Source organism: Pan paniscus, chromosome 19, assembly GCF_029289425.2.
Source record: "Pan paniscus chromosome 19, NHGRI_mPanPan1-v2.0_pri, whole genome shotgun sequence".
Taxonomy (NCBI): domain Eukaryota; kingdom Metazoa; phylum Chordata; class Mammalia; order Primates; family Hominidae; genus Pan; species Pan paniscus.
In genome coordinates this window covers 51,759,076-51,785,862 of record NC_073268.2, presented here as the reverse complement: position 1 = coordinate 51,785,862, position 26,787 = coordinate 51,759,076, and the positions used below count along the sequence as shown (strand labels likewise).

Sequence of the window (26,787 nt, the reverse complement as noted above, 5' to 3'; positions counted from 1 at the left end):
GGTAAGGGGTAGACTGCCCTATGGGAAAATGCCAACACCCTTAGCCACAAGTAATTTTCCTAAGCATAGGCTGTTGTCTCTTGTATAATAAGTGATTTGGAAAGTTTTCTTTTGTTTAGATGTTAATATAATAAACTGTTGAGAAAGTAATACTGTTTTTGATTATTGATCTTCATTGTAAAAATAAAAGCTTTTTATGATTTAAAAAATGGTGCTGAGTTATCTAAAAATTCCAAGAAACAGCTTAAGAAAAGTTTTCTGACTTAAATGGGACAGAAATTTCCTGAAAGAGTATGGAAACCTCATATTGCTATTTAAAGGAACCTATCAATTAGTGTTATTTTTTATTTATAAGTGACAACATAAGATCCAATGTGCTGCCATCTTTGAGAACTTATCTGAAAGAGATGTCATTTCTGACAGCCCCTGCGAGGAATTGGCATCCTTAAGCAAGCCATAGACAAGATGCAGATGAATACAAACCAGCTGACCTCAATACATGCTGATCTCTGCCAGGTAAGCAACCAAAGTGTGTGATTCACACCAAGTCAGAAGTGTAGGTTGTTTATGGGCTTGCTCAACATTGGGTTTGATAAACGCAGGCAAGTTGGCGGATATTGTGATGTGTTATAGAAGTTGGAATATGTAGGTACATCTATTACGTTCAGGCGGGTGCTGGATGCAAACTGTAGGATGGGGCTCAACTAGTAAGCTTGTCGAACAGATAGGGTAATTAATAGTTGTAACTTTTTTTTTTTTTTTGAGACAGTCTCGCTTTGTCGCCCATGCTGGAGTGCAGTGGCACAATCTCAGCTCACTGCAACCTCTGCCTCCCGGGTTCAAGCAATTCTCCTGCCTCAGCCTCTCGCGTAGCTGAGACTACAAGCACCCACCACCAAGCCTAGCTAATTTTTGTATTTTTAGTAGAACAGGGTTTCACCATGTTGGCCAGGCTGGCGTTGAACTCCTGACCTCATGATCCACCCGCCTCAGCCTCCCAAAGTGCTAGGATTACAGGTGTGAGCCATCACACCCGGCCCTAGTTGTAACTTTTTTTTTTTTTTGAGACGGAGTCTTGCTCTGTCGCCCAGGCTGGCGCGATCTCATCTCACTGCAAGCTCCGCCTCCTGGGTTCACGCCATTCTCCCGCCTCAGCCTCCCGAGTAGCTGGGACTACAGGCACCCGCTATCACGCCTGGCTAATTTTTTTGTATTTTTAGTAGACACGGGGTTTTACTGTGTTAGCCAGAATGGTCTCAAATCTCCTGACGTCGTGATCCGCTCGCCTCAGCCTCCCAAAGTGCTGGGATTACAGGCGTGAGCCACTGTGCCCGGCCTGTAACTTTTTTTAAAATCCCGAATCATTTTTTTAAAATTGTGGAGCCTGCCAGGTGCAGTGGTTCACGCCTGTAATCCCAACACTTTGGGAGGCTGAGGCGGGTGGATCACCTGAGGTCCGGAGTTCCAGACCAGCCTGACCAACATGGAGAAATCCCATCTCTACTAAAAAAAAATTGTGGAACCTGAGACTTAACATAGCTAACTTCTTACACCTTAAAATGTTATTCATTTATCTTTTTTTTTTTTTTTTTTTTGAGATGGAGTCTTGCTCTGTTGCCCAGGCTGGAGTGCAGTGGCATGATCTAGGCTCACTGCAAGCTCTGCCTCCCAGGTTCAAGCAATTCTCCTTCCTCAGCCTCCTGAGTAGCTGGGATTGTGGACGTGCACCACTACACCCGGCTAATTTTTGTATTTTTAGTAGAGATGGGGTTTCACCATTTTGGTCAGGCTGGTCTTGAACTACTGACTTCAAGCGATCCGCCCACCTCAGCCTCCCAAAGTGCTGGGATTACAGGTGTGAACCACCGTGCCTGGCCTCATTTATTTATCTCATTTTGCGATGTTCAAAGTCCAGAAGGCAAAAGGGCAGGTATATAATGAAGTCTCCTTCCCATTCTGTTTGCTAGCCATCTATTTCTTCTCTACAAAGGAAACTATGTTAGTTATTTCTCGTGTATCCTTCCAAAGACTTTTTATGGACATAAAAGCAAATACGAATATATATTTTCTCATTTTTTACACAAATTTTAATAATCTATGCATACTCTTACGTAGCTTGCTTTTTGTATTTAACATATCTTGGAGATGATTCTGTAGCAGTACTCTACAGGTACGGAGTATTCTATAATATGAGTATGCGATGGTTTTAGAAGTCTGCATGGGATATTTACATTGTTTCCTTCAAGAATAACATGGTATGTGGATTATTTCAAACACATGTTCTAGTTTCATATGAAGATGTGCTTTTTAATGTTTTAAAAAAATTGTGATTGAGGTACAACATACAGACAGTAAAATACTAAAGTGTATAGCTCAGTGAGTTTGTACGCATGTCTACACTGCGTCTCCATTAGCTAGATAACTGTTCTAAGGGCTTGCTTTCTTGAGTTGCACAATTCCCTATATTTACCTAAAGGATTAATTAAAGGAACCACTTCTACTTGTATCACACCATGCTGGTCTCTTTCTATTCCACTAGTTCAGTAAAGAAAGAGGACACACTCTTTTTCCCTCTAATCAGATGGGTAGGGATAGGTTAAGAGATAAGTGAGTCTTGTCTGTAGAGTTCTCTATTCTCAATCATCTATAGCATGCTTGGCCTTATAGCTGTTTAGCTTTTTATAAAGAAATGCTCCCCCAGGTGAGGTGTCTCACGCCTGTAATCCTAGCACATTCGGAGGCCAAGGTGGACGGATCACTTGAGGTCAGGAGTTCGAGACCAGCCTGGCTAATGTGGTGAAACCCTGTCTCTACTAAAAATACAAAAATTAGCTGGGTGTGGTGGTGCACGCCTGTAATCCCAGCTACTCGGGAGGCTAATGCAGGAGAATCACTTGAACCCGGGAGGTGGAGGTTGCAGTGAGCTGAGATGACGCCACTGCACTCCAGCCTGTGTGACAGAGTGAGACTCCATTTCAAAAAAAAAAAAAAGGTAATGCTGTTTTTTTCTGAATGGCTAAGAAAATGGAGTACAGGTTGACTATTCCTAATCTGAAAATTTGAAACCCAATCCGAAAATTTGAAACCCAAAATGCTCCAAAATCTGAAATCTTTAGAATGCCAACTTGGCACTCAAAGTGCTCACTGGAGCAATTGGATTTCAGGTTTTCAGATTAGGGATGCTTAACTGGTATGTATTCTGCAAATATTCCAAAATTTGAAACACTTGTGGTCCTAAGCATTTCAGATAGCAGATACATGAAATGTGTTGACATTTAGATAATTTTAGTCAATAAAATGTAAAACACAATTACATTATTTGGAAATTTCTGGAATCAATGAATTTTCTCCTTCTGCTAATACCTGCCTAAGTAAAATTAAAGTGATGATTTAATATCAATTTGTTCACAGCTTTGTTTGCTAGCAAAATGCTTTAAGCCTGCCCTTCCATATCTTGACGTGGATATGATGGATATCTGTAAAGAGAATGGAGCCTATGATGCAAAGCACTTTTTATGTTACTATTATTATGGAGGGATGATCTATACTGGGCTGAAGAACTTTGAAAGAGCTCTCTACTTTTATGAACAGGTAATCTTCTCTCTAAAAATTAGCTGAGGTTGTTCTGAACTTGTGTGATCAAAAAAGTGCTCCCATAGGTTTGTGGCTAGAGTGGTCTGATCCCAGGGACTCCGCTTCAGGTGTTGGTCCTTTCAGAGACTACTTCTCTGTGATCATGTAAATAGTGGTAACCTGATCCCTAAGTTGAGGAGCAGCGCCAGTGCATAGAAGAGCACTTGTCTGGGGGTTCTAATCTAGGCTTGCACTTGTACCTTATCTGATTTGGAATAAGTTATGACATCTCTTGACCTTTATAGCTTCCTTTGCATATAAGGAAGAGATTGAACTGAGTGATCTTGGTTGTGTCTTACTCTAAAACCATGTGTGGTATTTTGTTAAGTTTTATCTAATCAGTGAAACATTCTCTTGATTCAAAATTTAAAGGGTAGAAAGGAGTACACAGTAAAAGTCCCTCCCACCCTTTCTGTGTCTGTGTAATGAAACATAGTACACAATTTGGTAGAATATTCTGGAGGTTTACTCAGACTCTGAAAAAGAGATACACAATATTGATTAATAAACCACTTTACTTAAGGTAAATTAGTTAGATGTTCGTAAGTTCCTATTTAGTTCATAGCATGTATTAAGTAATAAAGGATATTTAAAACCTTCAGAGAGCTCGGTTTAGTTGGAATTCTAATACATAATACACATGCACACATGTACACACATCCGTGGCTCTGAACCATACCACAATGAGTGGTTGATGTGCCCTGTTGAGGGGACCTGAGGAGGGCCACCATAAGTTGCCAGTAGGCAGAGATGGTGTCATTAAAGCACGTGTCTAGTCAGGTTAAATCTTCAAGGTGGCTTCTCTTTAAGACTACGCATTCGGAAAATTATAAAAATGCGCTTCGTAGCCACTGGATGCATTATCATTGCTGTAGCCAAATATAGTAACTCATGAGCAAACTTGATCTTGAAATATCAGGATGAGTGGGTGTTAAAAAGGTAAGAGGCGTCCGAGTGTGGTGGCTCACGCCTGTAATCCCAGCACTTTGGGAGGCCGAGGCCGGCGGATCACCTGAGGTCGGGAGTTCGAGACCAGCCTGACCAACGTGGAGAAACCCCATCTCTACTAAAAATACAAAATTTAGCTGGGCATGGTGGTGCATGCCTGTAATCCTAGCTACTCAGGAGGCTGAAGCAGGAGAATTGCTTGAACCCAAGAGGCGGAGGTTGCAGTGAGCCGAGATCATGCCATTGCACTCCAGCTTGGGCAACAAGAGCAAAACTCCATCTCAAAAAAAAAAAAAAGAAAAGGCAAGAGGCTGGGTGAGGTGGCTCACACCTGTTATCCCAGCACACTGGGAGGCCGAGGCAGGCAAATCGCCTGAGGTCAGGAATTCAAGACCAGCCTGGCCAACATGGTGAAAATGTCTCTACTAAAAATGCAAAAATTAGCTGGGCCTGGCAGCAGGCACCTGTAATCCCAGCTACTCGGGAGACTGAGGCAGGAGAATCTCTTTTTTTTTTTTTTTGAAATGGAGTCTTGCTCTGTCGCCCAGGCTGGAGTGCAGTGGCACGATCTCGGCTCACTGCAAGCTCCGCCTCCCAGGTTCACGCCATTCTCCTGCCTCAGCCTCGTGACTAGCTGGGACTACAGGTGCCTGCCACCACACCCGGCTAATTTTTTGTATTTTTAGTAGAGATGGGGTTTCACCGTGTTAGCCAGGATGGTCTTGATCTCCTGACGTCGTGATCCGCCCGCCTCGGCCTCCCAAATTGCTGGGATTACAGGCATGAGCCAACACGCCCAGCCAGGAGAATCTCTTGAACCAGGAGATGGAGGTTGCAGTGAGCCAGGATTGCGCCACTGCACTCCAGCCTGGGTAACAGAGACTTGTCCTCAAAAATAAAAAGACAAGAAAGTGGCCAGGCGTGGTGGCTCATGCCAGTAATCCCAGCACTTTGGGATGCTGAAGTGGGAGGATTGCTTGAGCTCAGGAGTACAAGACTGAACAACATAGTGAGCAACATAGTGAGTCAGCCTGAGCAACATAGTGAGACTCCATCTCTACAAAAAAAATTTTTTTTTTTGAGACGGAGTCTCGCTTTGTCGCCCAGGCTGGAGTGCAGTGGCGCGATCTCAGCTCACTGCAAGCTCCGCCTCCTGGGTTCACACCCTTCTCCTGCCTCAGCCTCCCAAGTAGCTGGGACTACAGGTGCCCACCACCACGCCCGGCTAATTTTTTTGTATTTTTAGTAGAGATGGGGTTTCACTGTGTTAGCCAGGTTGGTCTCGATCCCCTGACCTCGTGATCCACCCACCTCGGCCTCTCAAAGTGCTGGGATTACAGGCGTAAGCCACCGCGCCTGGCCTCTACAAAAAATTTTAAAATTAGTCAAGCATGGTGGCCCACGCCTATAGTCCCAGGTACTGAGGAGGCTGAGGCAGGAAGATTGCTTGAACCCAAGGAGTTTGAGGGTACAGTGAGCCATAATTACATCACTGCGCTCCAGCCTAGATGACAGAGCGAGACCCTGTCTCTAAAAAATGCATAAATAAAAATAAAATGAATTCTATCTCAATAAGGCTGTTATAAAAATAATGGGACATTTAAAAAGTATTATTGACTTATAATTAATGTGATACATGTGGTTGATTGCTGTTTGCTACTGTGGTATGTTCTCTTTACAGCAAGCATTCTTCTCTTGCCTAGGCTATAACTACTCCTGCCATGGCGGTCAGTCATATCATGTTGGAATCATATAAAAAGTATATTTTAGTGTCTTTGATATTACTTGGCAAAGTACAACAGCTACCAAAATATACATCTCAAATTGTGGGTAGATTCATTAAGGTAGGTTTTTTACATAAAACTGATTTCTTACGTGAGCATGTTGAGTATATAAAGAAATTGCAATGATACAGTTCTGTAACTTCGTTTTATACTGATTTAGCTCTCCTAACAGCTTCAGGTGAGCAGACATTTATTGAATGTCTGCTACACATTCTCATTACCTGATTGGGATGGAATATTTCTCAGGAACCCGTTTTCAAACTTGTGCTCTAGATACTTACAGCTATAGATGTTTAAGCTCCTATAACAGTTGATTTTTTTTTTTTTTCCCTAGAGACAGAGTCTCGCTATGTTGGCCAGGTTGGTGTTGAACTCCTGGCCTCAAGCAGTCCTTCTGCGTCTGCCTCCCAGAGTGCTGGGATTACAGGTGTGTGCCACTGAGCCTGGCCTTTATTTTGTTTTGTTATATTTTTCATTTTATTTATTTATTTATTTAGAAATGGAGTTTTGCTCTTGTCACCAAAGCTGGAGTGCAGTGGCATGATCTCAGCTCACTGCAACCTCTGCCTCCCGGGTTCAAGCGATTCTCCTGCCTTAGCCTCCCGAGTAGCTGGGACTACAGGCGTGTGCCACCATGCCCAGCTAATTTTTTGTATTTTTAGTGGAGATGTGGTTTCACCGTGTTAGCCAGGATTGTCTCGATCTCCTGACCTCGTGATCCACCCGCCTCGGCCTCCCAAAGTGCTGGGATTACAGGCGTGAGTCACCATGCCTGGCCCTGTCTTCCTTCTTGCTAGCAGAAGTAGCAGATTGTCCTATTGCATCTGGTGAGGTGTGAGAAAGAGAGAGGGAGAGTTGGGAATGATGAATGTTTTGACTCCTTTCTTCTCTATATGATTTATCAGTAGAAAAACAGAAGCACTGATGAAGACGTGTGCCTTCACTAAATTCAGTGGGTTTTCACCTGCTGTGTTATTACTTGGTCTGTAGTACAAAATTTTGTGGAAAATCAATTACTCCATAGTGACTTTCTATCCCTGGTCTTAAAAACCAGGCATTTGCTTTGGGTAAATTATAATTTGTAGGGTAACAGTATGTAGTTACCTGACAATATGGGATATACTTGCTTAAAAAATAGTATGTAAGTGTGTTTTTGCTTCCTATACACATTTGAGTCTTCTGAAGTTTGTTTGTTTGTTTTTGGTTTTTTTTTTTTTTTTGAGACGGAGTTTTGCTTTGTTGCCCAGGCTGGAGTGCAGTGGCACGATCTTGGCTCACTGCAACCTCCACCTCCTGGGTTCAAGCGATTCTCTTGCCTCAGCCTCCCAAGTAGCTGGGATTACAGGCATGTGCTATCACGCTCGGTTAATTTTGTATTTTTAGTAGAGACGGGGTTTCTTCATGTTGGTCAGGCTGGTGTTTAACCCCTGACCCCAGGTGATTTGTCCGCCTCGGCCTCCCAAAGTGTTGAGATTACAGGCGTGAGTCCCCACGCCTGGCCTCTTCTGAAGTTTTAATCTGAATTTTTTCCCTCCTTTGCATCTTTAGCCTCTTAGCAATGCATACCACGAGTTAGCACAAGTGTATTCAACCAACAACCCCTCAGAACTCCGAAACCTGGTGAATAAGCACAGTGAAACCTTCGCTCGCGATAACAACATGGGGCTGGTGAAGCAATGCTTGTCATCTCTTTATAAGAAGAATATTCAGAGGCTAACAAAGGTGAGGAAAGCGCCACCTTCACAGGGCAGCTCCTGACCCCCTGGGGGCCATGTTTCCCTTTCTCTCCCTTTTCAGAGCTGAGGAAGCAGGTACAGGGATAAAGCATGGCAGGATTTCTGTGCTGAGAGAGAACTCTCTTGTGATTGGCTTTTTAGAAAGAATTTGATGTATACCTTTGGTCTTTTCAGGGCTAGAGCAGGGTATTTGGAGCAGGTGAAGAGGAAGAAAGGTAGGAGACAAGGCTACATTGGGAGACAGTGAAAGGCAGCCTCAGAGAGGTCAGCAGCTCCAGCAGGGCAGATGAGGGATGCTAATGATGCAGACCTCAGTGCACTGTCACCAGCCTTGCAACCTGTCTGTTCTGTCTGTGCTGATCTCTATTAGAACATCTTTTTGTTTTTTTTTTTCTCTCTTGACACAGTGCCTTGCTCTGTTGCCCAGGCTGGAGTGCAGTGGCGTGATTTCGGCTCATTGCACCCTCTGCCTCCTGAGCTCAAGTGATCTGCCCACCTCAGCCTCCCAAGCAGCTGGGACCACAGGTGTGAGCCACCACGCCCAGCTAATTTTTGTATTTTTTGTAGAGACAAGGTTTTGCTATGTTGGCCAGGCGGTCTCGAACCCCTGTGCTCATGTGATCCACCTGCCTTGGCCTCCCAAAGTGCTGGGATTACAGACATGAACCACCGCACCCAGCCAATGAGAACACCTTATGTGAACATAGTACTACTCGGACATTACCATTTAGGCCAGGGTTGTACAAACTTTGTGCAATTGACTTCTAGGATGTAAGCCAATTATATATTTTTTATTTTCTTCTAGGATGTAAGCCAATTCTATAATTTTTATTGTCAAGATGAAAATAACCTGCTAGGTTTTGACTATAGAAAATATGCTTAATGTCAAACGTTCAAACAGTACAGAAAAATAATGAAAAATGAAATCTTTTGTGTTTTAGGAAGGTATAGGCTGCAAGTTACAGGAATCCTGTAGCTCAGCAAATAGAGGATTGCTTTTTTCTCTTGGGAAGTCTGGCCAGAGATGCATAGTTCACAGCTGCTGAGAACACAGTGCATCTGTTCCTGTGCACATCCTTTGCCTTGTGTCAGCCATGGTGATGGATGGTTGGGGACGAGCCAAGGAACCAGAATAGGGTAGCTGTTTTTTTGCTAGGCTACCCAGCAATGGAAAAGGCTGATGGATTTGGCTACGTGAGGACTTAGGGGAGAGGTGACTTCCCCTAGCCCAATGGAGAAGCTAGAGAAGAGAGGTGGGTCGGGGTGGCCGTTGAGGTGGGCAGACCTCATACAAGGATAAAGGATCCTAAGGAGAAGAGGAAGGGAGGTGAGGAGAGGGTCAATGGACAAGAAAAAGAATCCTTCCAAATACTCTAGAAAGACTAGCCATAGCTTCTAGAATAGAAGGAAATCAGTAGTGAATTTGTAAAAAGTTAATTTTTATGAGAGAAAAATGAAGAACGTGAAAGAGAAATCAAGTCAAAGATCAAAACCAGTGTAACTTGTGAGCCAGAAAAACCAGCTTGACCTACAGGTTTAAAAGACCAGGATCTAAGAGACTTAAATAACAAGCAGCCTAATTCTCTCCATAAAATTTTCTTTTTGGCCCAAGTGCCAACAGAACCATTCTAAGTAAATTTCTGTCTTTTGCCATCAAGAGGTAGCCATTAAAAAACAGCTGCCATTAAAAACACAAACTCTGTTTGTGACTAGTAATTGAGGTTTAGATAAAAGAACCCAAATGCTAACAAACATAAAAGATAGTACATGTTACAAAAGATGTTAAATTGCAAAACAGCAAATGAAAATTAAATAACGGTTTCAAAAATTAGCTGGGCGTGGTGGCACATACCTGTAATCCCAGCTACTTGGAAGGCTGAGGCAGGAGAATCATTTGAACCCAGGAGATAGAGGTTGCAGTGAGCCGAGATTGCACCACTGCACTCCAGTCTGGGGGACAAAGTGAGACTCCGTCTCAAAAAAAATTTTTTTTTGATCAAACAGGAAGAGTCTCAACTCGAAATGGTCTTTCCAGGGCTGGGGTAGTGACTCACAAAGTCATCAAGGTCCTGGGTCCTTCGTATGTTGACACAAAGTGGTGGATTGTGGTACACTGAGCTCACAAGCACTGCCTGCCAGAGGGACCTGGGGGGGCTACCATAAGGTATGGTGGGCAGGAACCGTGTCTTTAAAGGACATAGCTAGTCAGAAGGTTACATCTGTGATAGTGGCTGCTCCATTTTTGGCATGATGTCCCAGTGCTAAAATGAAAAGAACGGGGAAACATCAAAGGATTTTTCTAGCCAAGTTTTTCTTACTAGAAAATCCAAGGAAGTCTCAACAGGTGGACTGTATCAGTAGGTGATGGCATGGCTGGGATGGAAGGCAGCTGGGGATGGGTTAAATCTGCCACCTCTCCCATTGAAATATTACTTTGTGTTAACATTTTAGTAGATCTTTTTCTTTTTCTTTTTCTTTTTTTTTTTTGAGACGGAGTCTTGCTCTGTCTCCCAGGCTGGAGTGCAGTGGCTCAATCTCGGCTCACTGCAAGCTCCACCTCCCGGGTTCACGCCATTCTCCTGCCTCAGCCTCCCGAGTAGCTGGGACTACAGGTGCCCACCACCACACCTGGCTAATTGTTTGTATTTTTAGTAGAGACAGGGTTTCACCGTGTTAGCTAGGATGGTCTCGATCTCCTGACCTCGTGATCCGCCCGCCTCGGCCTCCCAAAGTGCTGGGATTACAAGCATGAGCCACCACGCCCGGCCTAGTAGATGTTTTTCTAGGTTCCTCTTCTCTGTTTCTTTTCTATGTGTATGCATAGACTCTCCCAGTTATATGTAATTGGGGTCATACTCTACGTGCTATTCTTGACCCTGCTCTTTTGTTTGTTTGGTATTTTTTCTTTTTTTTTTTTTCTGAGACTGAGTCTCGCTCTGTTGTCCAGGCTGGAGTGCAGTGGTGCGATCTTTGCTCACTGCAGCCTCTGCCTCCTGGGTTCAAGCGATTCTCCTGCCTCAACCTCCTGAGTAGCTGGGACTACAGGTGCACACCACCACACCTGGCTAATTTTTGTATTTTTAGTAGACACGGGGTTTCGCCATGTTGGCCAGGCTGGTCTCAAACTCCTGACTTTAAGTGATCTGCCCACTTTGGCCTCCCAAAGTGCTAAGATGACAGGTGTGAGCCACCGCGCCTGGCCTACTTTTACATTTTTTGTAGAGATGGGATCCCACTGTGTTGGTCAGGCTAGAATGTTGACTTTTGAGTCTTTGTTTGTGTTAAACTACTTGTGTACTTCTTAAAGTTAGCAGTAATTTCAATTTCTTGGGTACTATTCTCTGAACTAAAGTATATGTAGGTTTTAAAATTATTGGCTCATCAAGAATTTATGGCCAGGCACAGTGGCTTACCCCTGTACTTCCAGCACTTTGGGGAGCTGAGGCAGGAAGATAGCTTGAAACCAGGAGCTTGAAACCAGTCTGGACAACTAAGTAAGATCTCATCTCTACAAAAAATAAAACAATAAAATTAGCTGGGCACAGTGGTGCACACCTGTAGTCTCAGCTACTCAGGAGGCTGAAACAGGAGGTTCCCTTGAACTGCTATGAACTGTGATTGCGCCTCTGCACTCTGGCCTGGGCAACAGAGCAAGACTCCATCTCAAAAAAAAAAGGAATTTTCAAGATGAGGGTTTTAATATGCCCAGCTCTGAAAATGCCATTGTTGTAAATATTACCAGCTGCCATTAAGAATAGAGCTCTTTTAATATGTTTCTGAAAGGGGTCATTTTCATCAGATCCCAAGAGAGCAGTGGTAAACACTGGTTTCCCTCATGTATCACAAGTGTGTAGCCTCTTTTATTTAACTCCCCCATTTGTTTAAAAATGTTAACTTTGAATTTTGAATGATGAATGTTATTTTTTCAATTATATTTAATAGATTATACATTTATAATACAAAATTCAAAAGATGAAAATCTTCATAATGATGTGCATACCTTGGATTCCTTTTCAGTTTACATATATATATAAAATTCTTTTTCATTACTCCTCTAAGAAATTGACAAACCACTGGGTTCATCAGTTTTTATTTTTTTATTTTTTTTTGTGACAGAGTCTTGCTCAGTTGCCCAGGCTGGAGTGCAGTGGCGTGATCTTGGCTCACAACAAGCTCCGCCTCCTGGGTTCACGCCATTCTCCTGCCTCAGCCTCCCAAGTAGCTGGGACTACAAGTGCCCACCACCACGCCCGGCTAATTTTTTTTTTTTTTTTTTTTGTATTTTTAGTAGAGACAGGGTTTCACCACGTTAGCCAGGATGGTCTCGATGTCCTGACCTCGTGATCCACTCGCCTGGGCCTCCCAAAGTGCTGAGATTACAGGCATGAGCCACCGCGCCCAGCCTATTATTTATTTATTTATTTATTTATTTATTTATTTATTTTGAGATGGAGTCTCACTCTGTTGCCCAGGCTGGAGTGAATCATGCGATCTCGGCTTGCTGCAACCTCCACCTCCCAAGTTTAAGCGATTATCCTGCCTCAGCCTCCTGAGCAGCTGGGATTACAGGTGCCTGCCACCATGCCTGGCAAATTTTTGCGTTTTTAGTAGAGGTGGAGTTTCATCATGTTGGCCAGGCTGGTCTGGAACTCTTGACCTCAATTGATCCACCCACCTCGGCCTCCCAAAGTGGTGGGATTACAGGTGTGAGCCACCACGCCTCGCCCATCAGTTTTAAGTCATCTACACAAATCTATTCTGTACATCAATGGGAAGAGCTCTGTACACGTTTTTTTTTTTTTTTTTTTTTTTGGAGATAGAGTCTTGCTCTGTCATCCAGGCTGGAGAGCAGTGGCGCAGTCTCAGCTCACTGCAACCTCCACCTCCTGGGTTCAAGCAATTCTCTGATTCTCTTGTCTCAGCCTTCCAAGTAGCTGGGACTACAGACGCATGCCACCATGCCTGGCTAATTCTTTTTTTGTTTTTTGTTTTTTGTTTTTTGTTTTGAGACAGAGTCTCACTTTGTCACCCAGGCTGGAGTTCAGTGGCTCAGTCTCCACTAACTGCAACCTCCACCTCCTGGGTTCAAGCGATTCTCCTGTCTCAGCCTCCCAAGTAGCTGGGACTACAGGCGTGCACCACCATACCAGCTAATTTTTTGTATTTTTAGTAGAGACGGGGTTTCACCATGTTAGCCAAGACAGTCTCAATCTCCTGACCTCATGATCTGCCCACCTCAGCCTCCCAAAGTGCTGGGATTACAGACATGAGCCACCACGCCTGGCTGCTCTGTACACATTTAATAAAATGTCCTTCCTTTGTTGTTCCTACCTGTGACTAATTCTGCTTCTGACTTTCAGACCTTTTTAACTCTATCATTACAAGATATGGCAAGTCGTGTGCAGTTGTCTGGACCTCAGGAGGCAGAGAAATATGTTCTGCACATGGTAAGTGGATTTTCTTTTTCTTTTTCTTTTTTTTTTTTTTTCTTTTTGAGATGGAGTCTCGCTCTGTCACCAGGCTGGAGTGTAGTGGCACAGTCTTGGCTCACTGCAACCTCCACCTCCCGGATTCAAGTGATTCTCTTGCCTCAGCCTCCCGAGAGCTGGGACTACAGGCATGCGCCACCATGCCCGGCTAAATTTTTGTATTTTTAGTAGAGATGGGGTTTCACCATGTTGGTCAGGCTGGTCTCGAACTCCTGACCACGTGATCTGCCTGCCTCGGGCTCCCAAAGTGCTGGGATTATAGGCATGAGCCACCGTGCCTGGCCTTGATTTTCATTTTTTTGAAAATTAATTACTGGATTTTTGTTACTGTAAGAGTAACAGATGTTCATTGTGGAAAATACTAAAAAGGAGAAAAGCGGGGGGAGCCTCCAAAGTCTACCACTATTGACAATTTGGTCTATTTCCTTATAGTTTCTAGTTTTAGTGTGCTCATATGATATACACATCAGGCTTGCGTCCTATTTGTGCTTCCTTTTTTTTTTTTTTTTTTTTTTTTTGAGATGGCTTCATCTTGTTGCCCAGGCTGGTGTGCAGTGGTGCAATCTCGGCTCACTGCAGCCTCAATTCCCTGGGTTTAAGTAATCCACCCACCTCAGCCTCCCAAGTAGCTGGGACTACAAGCATGTATGTGTCACCATGCCTGACTAATTTTTGTATTTTTTTGAAGAGATGGGGTTTCTCCATGTTGCCCAGGCTGGATTTGAACTCCTAGGCTCAATCTGCCCTCCTAGGCCTCCCAAATTGTTGGGATTACATACGTGAGCCACTGTGCCCAGCCCTGTACTCCTTATTATTTTCTTTTCTTTTATTTTGAGGCGGACTCTCGCTTTGTTGCCCAGGCTGGAGTGCAGTGGTGTGATCTCAGCTCACTGCAACCCCCACCTCCAGGGTTCAAACAATTCTCCTGTCTCAGCCTCCCGAGTAGCTGGTATTACAGGCGGCTATATTTACATATTTTCATTATCAGAATTTTTGTAAACCTCATAACACTCATGAAATATTTTTGGTATACAAAGAGGTATAAGGTAGGGCTACTTCCTCTGCTTATCTGTGATGAGATCACAAGCTTTTGCCAGTACGTACATCAAGCAACTGCTGCAGCAAGAAATCTTGCTGAACAATGTTTGCTGAACTACACAGTGTGCTTAGCGACATCATTGACTGACATTCTGACTTAGCCTCTTCCATCACTGAGGGTTTTGGTCCATAAGCAGCACTGACATAAAGGAGGCCAGAGCACACACCCAGGACTTAGCACCCAGCTTAGGAAATGAAATAGCACCAGTGCCCTGACACTCCCTCTTTATCACCTGCCAGTTGCATTTCCCCACTCTCAGCCCCACCCCAACCAGGCAACCACTCCTGATTTGGATAAGCATCATTTAAATGACTATATGATAACCCACCACATTGATGTATTGTGATCTACCTACCTATTCAGTTACATAAGTACATAGTTCTGATCTGGTTTTAGTTCACTGAAAACCTGTGTCTTTAGCTCAGGACAGGCAAAGCTTCATATGACCCCTTGTATGATTTCAGAATTAGGAGTATTTTGATTGATTGATTGATTGATTGAGACAAGGTCTTGCTGTGTTGCCCAGGCTGGAGTGCAGTGGCGTAATCATGGCTCACTGCAGCCTTGACTGCCTAGGCTTAAATGATCCTCTCACCTCAGCCTCCCAAGTAGCTGTGACTACAGATGTGTGCCACCACACCCAGCTAATTTTTAAATTTTTTGTAGAGGTAGGGTCTCTTTATGTTGGCCAGGCATAACTTGAGACTTCTGGCCTCAAGTGACCTTCCCACCTTGGCCTCCCAAAGTGCTGGGATTACAGCTGGATACAGCCACTGCACCCAGCTGAGTATTTCATTTTGATAGTTGAATTTACAAGCGTTCTAAAGGGTTTTTTGCTTCAACCTACCATTCAAAACATGCACACACCAAACAAAACCATACCTCTATGACTTGTGTCTGCTAAGAGCATCTTGGTAACCCCACAGGGGTTACACAGAATAAGCTATAGACTTCCCCAAGAAATTCCCTCTTCAGTGGTGAGTGAGAAGAAATACATGAGTGGTTATGACACCAGACAGGACATACTAGCTAGCAACGCGTTGCGGGGTCAAAGTGGGTGTGAGTTTTGAGCCCTGCTTAACCAGCCTGACAGGCTCTAGAGCAGTGGTTCTCCTCTGAGGGTGATTTTGTCTGCCAGGAGACATTAGGCAACGTCTGGAAGCAGTTTTGGTTTTCACAGATGGGGGTGCTACTGGCATCTAATGGGTACAGGCCAGGGATGCTGCTAAACGTCCTACAGTACCCAGGACAGCCCACACACCAAAGCGTTATCTGCCCCCAAATGTCAGGACTGCCAGGCTTGAGAAACCCTTCTGGAATGAAAGGTCTGTGAGACCAGGGTTTTTTTTGTTTGTTTGTTTTTTAAAGTAAACATTGGAAAAGTACACTTAAGTGTACGGCTAAACACATTTTCACAAAGATTCCAACACCTAGAAGAAGGAACAGAATATGACCAGCACCCGGAAAATATCCCTTGTGCCTGCTTCCAGCCCTGTGCCTCTCTAGAAAGGTTGTTCCCATCCTGACTTTTTTTTTTTGAGACGGAGTCTGGCTCTGTTGCGCAGGCTTGGAGTGCAGTGGTGCGATCTCAGATCACTGCAAGCTCCACCTCCCAGGTTCACGCCATTCTCCTGCCTCAGCCTCCCGAGTAGCTGGGACTACAGGCACCCACCACTACGCCCGGCTAATTTTTTGTATTTTTAGTAGAGACGGGGTTTCACTGTGTTAGCCAGGATGGTCTTGATCTCCTGACCTCGGCCTCCCAAAGTGCTGGGATTACAGGCATGAGCCACCGTGCCCGGCCTCCCATCCTGACTTCTAACATCCTATTTTAGTTCTGTTTGTTTCTGAGTTTGATGTAGAAGGAAACACACAGCACATTCTTTCTGGGAATCTGGTTTTTTGGCTCAGCATTGTGAGAGTCATGCATGATGCTGTATGTAGCCGTAGTTCATTCGTTTTCAGGGCTACAATGTTCCAGTGTTTGATACACCTTTCCATTTTAATTAGTTGGACAGGCTGGGCGTGGTGCCTGTAATCTCAGCACTTTGGGAGGCTGAGGCAGGCAGCTCACCTGAGGTCAGGAGTTCAAGACCAGCCTGGCCAACATGGTGAAACCCCATCTCTACTAAAAATACAAAAAAAATTAGCTAGGCATGATGGCGGGCACCTGTAATCCCAGCTACTTGGGAGGCTGAGGCTGGAGAATCGCTCAAACCCAGGAGGCAGAGGTTGCAGTGACTGGAGATCACACCATTGCACTCCAGCCTGGGTGACAAGAGCGAAACTCCGTCTCCAAAAAAATAAATAAATAGGCCGGGTATGGTGGCTCACACCTGTAATTCCAGCACTTTGAGAGGCCGAGGCAGGCAGATCATGAGGTCAGGAGATCGAGACCATCCTGGCTAACACAGTGAAACCCCGTCTCTACTAAAAGTACAAAAAATTAGCCAGGCGTGGTGGCGGACGCCTGTAGTCCCAGCTACTCGGGAGGCTGAGGCAGGAGAATGGCATGAACCTGGGAGGTGGAGCTTGCAGTGAGCTGAGATTGTGCCACTGCACTCCAGCCTGGGCAACAGTGCAAGACTCTTGTCTCAAATAATGTAAATAAATAAATAGTTGGACATTGGGGTTGTTTCCAGTTCTGGTTTATTTATTATGAATAGTGCTGCTGTGGTGAAGGTAGGTCCAAATTTTGCTTAGATACATTCCATCTGCTTAAAGAGGCAGCTCTCTGTGATCACATAGAGAACTATGCATTTTGTATAATATGTATTGGGCTGGTTACTGTTTCACTAAATAGCATCTATCCCTTCCAAAGCTAGAGACAAGTAGGCCAGCAGTTTCACTGCTAACAAATGGACAAGTTATTATCACCGTGTGGAACATCTTGTTAGGAATAAAATACCTGTTTTGTACTTTTATTGGTATCTCACTTTTTAACTTCATGGGCAGGATTTGGCTTTGAGGATCAGTCAAATAATTCCCCAGTAACTGATGCAAATAAATAATATACAGACCTTGAATCTACCTTGGAATCCCCAGTGGTAGTAAAGTTTTCTTGAAGAATCGGAAGATAGTTTCCACTGGGATGAAAAAGAAAACGTGTTAGGCTTTACTTTTTAAAATACAGTGGCCCAGCCTGGCCAAGATGGCAAAACGTCATCTCTACTAAAAATAAAAAAAAAATTAGCTGGGCATCGTGGCACATACCTGTAGTCCCAGCTACTTAGGAGGCCGAGGCAGGAGAATCCCCTGAACCCAGGAGGTGGAGGTTGCAGTGAGCAGAGATCAAGCCACTGCACTCCAGCCTGGGCAACAGAGCGAGACCCCATCTCAAAAAAAAAAAAAAAAAAGGCGATGTAAGTTATATTTCAGTGCAGCTGATGTTGAAAAATGCAAGGGCACCTCAAATACATCATGCTAAGGGAAGCCAGACCACAAAAGATTACATAGTATATGATTCCATTCATATATCCAGAAAAGGCAAATCCATAAGAGACAAGAACAGATTGGTGGTTTCCAGGGGCTGGGAGGAGAAGGAGGGAATGGGGAGGGACTGCTAATGGGCCTAGGGCCTCTTTCTGGGGTGACGAAAATGCTCCAGAACTAGATAGAGATGGTGGTGGCACAACATTGTAGAATGCATTAAATGCCAATTAATTGCTCACTTTAAAAAGGTAGGCCAGATGCGGTGGCCCATGCCTGTAATCCCAGCATTTTGGGAGGCCGAGGCAGGTAGATCACTTGAGGTTAAGAGTTCGAAACCAGCCTGGCCAACATGGTGAAACCCCGTGTTTATTAAAAATACAAAAAAATGGCTGGGCGCAGTGGCTTACGCCTGTAATCCCAGCACTTTGGGAGGCCGAGGCGGATGGCTCACCTGAAGTCGGAAGTTGGAGACCAGCCTGACCAACATGGAGAAACCCTGTCTCTACTAAAAATACAAAATTAGCCAGGCGTGGTGGTGCATGCCTGTAATGCTAGCTACTTAGGAGGCTGAAGCAGGAGAATTGCTTGAACTCAGGAGGCGGAGGTTGCAGTGAGCGGAGGTTGCAGTGAGCCGAGATTGCGCCATTACACTCCAGCCTGGGCAACAAGAGCGAAACGCCATCTCAAAAAAAACAACAAAAAAATTAGCCTGGTGTGGTGGTGGGCACCTGTAATCCCAGTTACTTGGGAGGCTGAGGCAGGAGAATTGCTTGAACCCCGGAGGTAGAGGTTGCAGTGAGCCAAGAACGCACCACTGCACTCCAGCCTGGGGGACAGCGAGACTCCATCTCAAATAAATAAATAAATAAATAAAATGGTTAATTATGTTGTGTGGACTTCACCTCAATAACAAAAATGCAAGGGCAGGGATTTTGTGTGTATCAGTTTTACACCTCTTAGCATCTATAATGGTGCCTAGCAAATAGTAGGTATTTAATAAATACTTGGATAAACAGATGGCGCTTAAAAATATACAAGTTTATTTATATCCATGTTGCCTTCCATGCTTTTCTGTGATTATACTGGATGACTATTCATATAGCATTCAGGTCTAAAGTGCTTTCCTGATTTTTTTTTTTTTCTTTCTGCAGATAGAAGATGGTGAGATTTTTGCAAGTATTAACCAGAAGGACGGTATGGTCAGTTTCCATGATAACCCTGAAAAATATAATAACCCAGCCATGCTTCATAACATTGATCAGGAGGTAAACATGAATGCCAGGTTTTTATTTTTTTAATTGATGGTTGAGATGTATTTGAAAATTGCTCCTATGTTCCAGGATAATTTTAGTTTTAAGTACAGGTAGTTCCCAGTCTGTGAACATCTTAGTTACTAGAAAGTTAGTTTCAAAATGGGCTGCTTAAGGAGAATTGCTTGAACCCTGGAGACAGGTTACAGTGAGCCGAGATTGTGCCACTGTCGTCCACCTTGGGTGACAGAGCAAGACTCTGTCTCAAGAAAAGCAGCAACAACAACAAAAGAAACCCAGAATGGGCTGCTTAAAACTCTTCCAGGCCGGGTGTGGTGGCTCATGCCTGTAATCCCAACACTTTGGGAGGCTGAAGTGGGTGGATCACCTGAGGTCAGGGGTTCAAGACCAGCCTGCTCAACATGGCAAAACCCCGTCTCTACTAAAAAGAAAAAAAAATCAGCCGGGTGTGGTGGTGCACGCCTGTAATCCCAGCTACTCTGGAGGCTGAGGCAGGAAAGTCTCTTAGAACCTGGGAGGCAGATGTTACAGTAAGCTGAGATCGCGCCACTGCACTCCAGCCTGGGCAACAGAGGGAGACTCTGTCTCAAAAAAACAAAACTCTCTCAGATTGTATGGCTGTAAATAAATGGTGGGTTAGATATCCCAGCTAGCTCATCAAAACCTCCCTTAACTGTGAAAACACTTAAAGGGCCTAGTATAACTTTATCTATTCCCAGCTGCCACCTACAACATAGAGCCTTATGTTTTTGCTGAAATGTCTGTGGAGTTCCAGGTTGGGAGGTTAGGAAACATCTCTCCCTATGTGAGAAGCAGAGTCGGGGTGGCTGGAGGAGAAGAGCAAAGCCCTCCCTGACGGTCCCCTTTAGGCAAGAGCCTGGCTACAGCTGTAGCAGTCACCTCTGTGTCTCCTGAGGGCATGCTGCCCCTGATTCTGGGGGCTGAAGGGGGAGTTTTGTGGGTGGTCTGTGTTTCTTACCTCTGAGCAGGGAAGTGAACTGAATATTAAATCTCAGAAAGCTATGTTTTTTTGTAACTAATTTAATGGCAAAATGTCACCTGAAATGGTGTCTAGTCTTCATTTATCTCAGCGTGAACATACTCCAGTTTCACTGCAAAAGATACTATGTGTTTGATTATGAGGTTTGCCTAGATCCTGCTGGGTGGGATATTGGGTATTATATGATAGATGTATTAGCTTTCTGAGTCCAAAATACTCTGGCTCCAAAACCCATGTGGCCCCAGGGGTTTCACATCAAGAGATTGTGAACCTATAGCACCCTTGTGAACAGTGTAAGTTAGAAAGGATGCAGCTGACCTAAACCCGCCGCTGACCACCTTCTAATGTGCCTGTCATGCAGATGCTGAAGTGCATTGAGCTGGATGAGCGGCTGAAAGCCATGGACCAGGAGATCACAGTGAACCCTCAGTTTGTACAAAAGGTGATGAGGGTTCCCTTATTATAAGAAGTAGGCTGGGTGGAGAAGGAGGGGTGTTGTCACATCAGGCACAGGAACTAAGTTTCAGGTTATTAAATATTTCTTGAAAACCTTACCAGTACGGTCATGGAGAAATACTAGTTGAGAGCATTTTCAAATGATGGCCTGGAAGTACACTTAGGGATGCTTAGGGTGGTTCCTGGAATTGCCTGCCCTTGTTCACAGGGGGCTTTGTTCTGGGAGGGACAGGGCAACTGGTGTGCTTATTGGGCTGCCAGGGAACCCTTGATAAAAGCAAACATAAATACATAACTTCACTTTACCTTTACAGAGTATGGGCTCACAAGAAGATGATTCAGGAAACAAACCATCCAGTTATTCTTGAAACTAACATCCATCCTGAGCTAAACAAGAGAAACTACCATCTTGGCCAGTGACAAGTGTTCAGAGGGCAGCAGAGAGGACCAAGCCTGTGTCACCTGGAGACTAAGAAATTAAGTTTTGTTTTGACATCTTCAGTCCTGTGTGCTTTCAGAAAACCATTTTCTCTGCAAAGAAAGGAAACAGATTTGCAAACTTTAAAGTCTGTCGTGGATTTATTTATCCTCAGATTATTGTTACTGCATTAAATCTACCTTTTTGTTTTAAGTTGCTTGAACATTAATGTGTCTTCTGTATCACTTTTTTCTCCTCTGAAGTTTTTAATAAGCACATTCATTGTGAACAGAAATAGCTGGATTTTAGGAATTTTTGGAAGATTTGGATCTGAAAGGTTTTTATTTATTGACAAATTTATATCTACAAAAAAATCTAAAAGTTGTAATCAGTGTCTTCAGAAAATAAAAAGAAAAGAAAAGAAAGGCCAGACAGACACAGTGGCTCACACCTGTAATATCCTAGCACTTTGGGAGGCCGAGGCAGGATTGCTTGCGGCCAGGAATTCAGACCACCTTGGCCAACATAGTGAGACCTGTCTCTGTTTACAAAAAAAAAAAAAAAAGGGTAGGAGCGTCCCTGAGGCATAAGCTAATTTTTAAAATTAAAATTAACATGCATATTAGTGAGAGTATGAGTTGTGGATTATGAGATGCCATTGGTGCTTCACTTTTTTTTCTTTTTTTTTTTTAAGAGACAGGGTCTCTGTCACCCAGGCTGCAGTGCAATGGTGCCATCATGGCTTACCTAAACTTCCCAGGCTCAGCTGATTCTCCTACCTCAGCTTCCTAAGTAGCTGGGACTACAGGCGAGCACCACCACAGCCAGCCTTTTTTTTTTTTTTTTTTTTTTTGTAGAGATGGGGTTTTGCCATGTTGTCCAGGTGGTGTCAAAAGCACTTTCCAACCTTTAGTGGGTGCTACACTTTTGTAGTCTTGAATATGGCTTTTCTCCCCCTCTCAACTTACAGTTTTTAAGAGACAAATGGCAGGCTTTCCCACTTTTTCTTGTCAAAGCATATCAGGTAAACTGATAGTTGCATTTTGATTATGTTCAGGGCCTCTCCTGTCACAGGAATTTGGACTAGGATTTACTGATTTAGCCCTGGAATGGTGTGGAGCAGAATAAAGTGTGGTCAGGTTAAAACACATCAAATTTGGTCCTTAAAAAAATCTCTCTCACTACAAACATTCAGTTCTTAAAATGTTTCAAGTTGTCTGGTAAGGCACATTTTCATTATTTAAAAAAGAAACCTCAGCTGTGTGCAGTGGCTTATGCCTGTAATCCCAGCACTTTGGGAGGCCAAGGCAGGTGATCACCTGGGTCAGTAGTTTGAGACCAGCCTGGGCAATATGGTGAAACCGCATCTCTACTAAAAATACAAAAAATGAGCCGGGCATGGTGGTGGGTGCCCGTAATTTCAGCTACTCAGGAGGCTGAGGCAGGAGAATCGCTTGAACCCGGGAGGTGGAGGTTGCAGTGAGCCAAGATCATGCCACTGCAATCCAGCCTGGGTGACAAGAGCAAGACTCTTATTAAAAAAAAAAAAAAAAAGAAAAGAAAACTCATGAGTCACATAAAAAGTTACCCTAATAGAGTCCACACTTAGGCTTTGGAGGTCATATGGCCTATTGTAACTGTGGCCATTTTAGTAGTAAAACTTTATTTATAAAAAGTAGGCAGTGGCCAGGCATGGTGGCTCATGCCTGTAATCCCAGCACTTTGGGAGGCCAAGGCGGGTGGATCACCTGAGGTCGGGAGTTTGAGACCAGCCTGACCAACATGGTGAAACACAGTCTCTACTAAAAATACAAAAATTAGCTGGGTGTGGTGGCAGGCGCCTGTAATCTCAGCTACTCAGGAGGCTGAGACAGGAGAATCGCTTGAACCCGGGAGGTGGAGGTTGTGGTGAGCCAAGATCACGCCATTGCACTCCAGCCTGGGCGACAACAGCAAAACTCCAGCTCAAAAAAAAAAAAAAAAAAAAAGGTAGGCAGCAGGCTAGGTCTGACCTGAAGCCTGTAGTTTGCTGACCTATCAACTAAACTGTCAAATTCTCTAGCACTTGAATTAGGACTATTTGTGGGTTGCATCCCTTTCACTTGTTTACGTATACCTGCACTTAGGAAACAAAATATTTAATGGGAAATGATCTTTTATCTGTGTAATGAATTATAGACCCTGTTTTATTTTTAAAAAACAATTAGCTTCTCATTATCTGGATCTGAAATCAATCACTTAGAATGTGTCTGTGAACTGCTAGTACTTGTCAGTCATGACTATATAAGTGAAAAGTAACTCTACTGTGAGCTGCTAATGATGTGGATGCTATTATAATTTTTTACCCAAGGTGGATTCATTAAAATACTGCATTTTTTGGAAACTTGAACTGAAAGGGGATATGTTATTTAGAACCTTGTCCTAGTACCTGCAAACCCTGAGTCTGTTTGAGGGGAGAGCTGGTCACAATCGTTTCAGCTTTGAATCCCCTGTTCTGTGTTCTGCTTTGTGATTCTTGGGCTAGACCTCTGCAAACCAGCAGGAAGGGGATTAGAGCTCGGGGGAGAAAGTGACAGGCTCCCTGCATCTGCCTCTGTTGAGCAGCATGGTCCAGGCAAGTCTGCTTCCAGTGTGCAGTTTCCCCCATGCTCCTAGAATCAGCCTCAGCACAGCCCCTTAGAGATAAAGGGGCCCAGGAGGCAGGCCTCCCCCATCTTCCCACTGTGCCCTCCTTCAGAATTTTAAATTCTATTCATCCCAATCTTTTCCCTTTGTTCCCCAACCCTTAAGGGGTGGTATCTGCTCACTGTAGCTACTACCTCAGTGAAACTCCTGAATTTTTTTTTTTTGAGATGGAGTCTCCTCTGTAGCCCAGGGTGGAGTGAAGTGGTGTGATCTCAGCTCACTGCAACCTCCACCTCCTGGTTTAAGCAATTCTCCTGTCTCAGCCTCCCTAGTAGCTGGGATTACAGGCACCCACCACCACGTCTAGCTAACTTTTGCATTTTACTAGAGACAGGGTTTTGCCATGTTGGCCTGGCCAGGCTCAAAACTCCTGACCTCAAGCAATCCACCCACCTTGGCCTCCCAAAGTGCTGGGCTCACAAGTGTTAAGCCACCGCACCCAGCCAATTTTTTTTGTTTCTTTTACAGCAGTACTTTTATTTTTCCTTACACAATGACGTGTTGCTGGGGCCTGATGTTCTCACATAACAGTAAAAAAACAAAATGTGTTGTCATCTCAAAGAATTGAGAATTGAGTACAAGAAAACCCTACATAAATTAAAGGGATGAATACATTTACAGGTGGAAATACAAACTGCTTCCAACTCAAGACAAGTAGCAGCTCATGGTGTTCTGGCATGAAAACATCAGCTAAGAGAGGAAACTTGGTCCTATGGCTTGGACTTTTCCAACCCTGATAGACCGGCAAGACAGAAACAATTGGTTCAGGAGCCCTTACCAGGCTCTACAGCAGAACACTCTGCCCTGACACATTAATACACTGCACAGATTGGAGACTGCTGGCCACACAGACTCACCAAACCACTGACCTGTCTTCCACAAGCCAGTTCTTACCTCAGCCACGAAGTGACCAAGCCACATAGGGCATTACACAAATACCAAGGAGAACAGTTAACTTGAATACAAGGTCAAAATCAGCAACAAGTTTTACAATCCAGTGCTGATATCAGATACAAACCTTAAGGACAAACTTCTTTCAAAGGCTTATTCCAGTTTCGTGAGGCTAGTATGAGGTGTATGCATTTGCCAGGGGCAAATTTTTTTTTTTCTTTTGAGACGGAGTTTCGCTCTGTTGCCCAGGCTGGAGTGCAGTGGCACGATCTTGTCTCACTGCAAGCTCCACCTCTCAGGTTCACACCATTCTTCTGCCTCAGCCTCCCGAGTAGCTGGGACTACAGGCACCCTCTACCACGCCCGGCTAATTTTTTTGTATTTTTAGTAGAGATGGGGTTTCACCGTGCTAGCCAGGATGGTCTTGATCTCCTGACCTTGTGATCTGCCCACCTCGGCCTCCCAAAGTGCTGGGATTACAGGCGTGAGCCACCACGCCCGGCCTCCAAGGGCAAATTTATACTCTGGAATTAACCCATGCAGTAAATGCTACTCATCGGCTCACAGTCCGTTTAAAAGCGTTTGTGGTGGATGATGGAGGGGCCTGACTCATCTTACTCCTGCTTGCTGATCCACATCTGCTGGAAGGTAGACAGTGAGGCCAGGATGGAACTGCCGATCCACACCGAGTACCTGTGCTTGGGGCGGGGCACAATGATCTTGATCTTCGTGGTGCTGGGCACCAGGGCAGTGATCTCCTTCTGCATCCTGTCAGGATGCCCCAGTACATGGTGGTGCTGCCAGACAGCACGTGTTGGCATATAAGTCTTTGCAGATGTCCACATCACACTTCATGATGGAGTTGAAGGTGGTCTTGTGGATGCTGCAACATTCCATGCCCAGGAAGGAAGGCTGGAACACTGCCTCCAGACACTGGAACTGCTCGTTGCCAATGGTGATGACCTGGCCATGGGCACCTCACAGCTATTCTCCAGGGAGGAGGAGGATGCGGCGGTGGCCATCTCCTGCTCGAAGGGCAACACAGCTTCTCCTTGTCATGCATGATCTCCCACTCGGCCGTGGTGATCAAGCTGTAGCCGAGCTTGGTGGGGATTTTCATGGGGTAGTCAGGTCCTGGCCAGCCAGGTCCAGACACAGGATGCCATGGGGGAGGGTATAGCCCTTGTAGATGGGCACCATGTGGGTGACCCCATCTCCAGAGTCCAGGACAATGCCAGTGGTGTGCCCAGAGGTGTAGAGGGACAGCATGGCCTGGATGGCCACGTACATGGCCCAGGTGTTAAAGGTCTCAAACATGATCTGAGTTATCTTCTCTCTGTTGACCTTGGGGTTCAGGGGGGCCTTGGTCAGCAGCACTAGGTGCTCCTCTGGGGCCACGTGCAGCTCACTGCAGAAGGTGTGGTGCCAGATCTTCTCCATGTCATCTGTATTAGTCCATTTTTGCACTGCTGATAAAGACACACCTGAGACTGGACAATTTACAAAAGAAAGAGGCCTAATGGACTTACAGTTCCAGGTGGCTGGGGAGGCCTCACAGTCATGGTGGGAGGCAAGTCACGTCTTACACGAATGGCAGCAGGCAAAGAGAGAGAGAGCTTGTGCAGGGAAACTCCCATTTTAAAAACCGTCAGATCGGCCAGGCACGGTGGCTCACGCCTGTAATCCCAGCACTTTGGGAGACCGATGCAGGCAGATCATGACGTCAGGAAATCGAAACCATCCTAGCTAACATGGTGAAACCCTGTCTCTACTAAAAATATGAAAAATTAGCCGGGCGTAGTGGCACCTGCCTGTAGTCCCAGCTACTCGGGAGGCTGAGGCAGAAGAATCGCTTGAATCCCGGAGGCGGAGCTTGCAGTGAGCCAAGATCGCACCACTGCGCTCCAGCCTGGGTGACAGAGCGAGACTCCATCTCAAAAAACAA

At 44.7% G+C, this 26,787-nt stretch overlaps 1 protein-coding gene and 1 pseudogene across 3 annotated transcripts in view; one reads left to right on the top strand and one right to left on the bottom strand.

The window, feature by feature from the left end:
• Window positions 1-21,479, top strand: part of COPS3 (COP9 signalosome subunit 3) — a 34,904-nt gene extending 13,425 nt beyond the window's left edge. For 2 of the 3 annotated variants that reach the window (XM_034942321.3, XM_034942324.3), the window contains 8 exons: window positions 424-516; window positions 3,412-3,591; window positions 6,285-6,425; window positions 7,914-8,087; window positions 13,462-13,548; window positions 19,273-19,386; window positions 20,754-20,834; window positions 21,163-21,479. In XM_034942321.3, the coding sequence (XP_034798212.2) occupies window positions 424-516; window positions 3,412-3,591; window positions 6,285-6,425; window positions 7,914-8,087; window positions 13,462-13,548; window positions 19,273-19,386; window positions 20,754-20,834; window positions 21,163-21,216 (924 nt within the window). In that variant the 3' untranslated portion in view covers window positions 21,217-21,479. Of the gene's footprint in view, window positions 1-355; window positions 517-3,411; window positions 3,592-6,284; window positions 6,426-7,913; window positions 8,088-13,461; window positions 13,549-19,272; window positions 19,387-20,753; window positions 20,835-21,162 lie in introns of all 3 variants that reach the window. The other variant, XM_063599183.1, reaches the window with a different exon arrangement.
• A 473-nt stretch (window positions 21,480-21,952) lies between these two features.
• LOC100980584 (actin, cytoplasmic type 5-like) lies at window positions 21,953-26,373 on the bottom strand (annotated as a pseudogene).
• Between the last annotated feature and the right edge of the window lie 414 nt (window positions 26,374-26,787).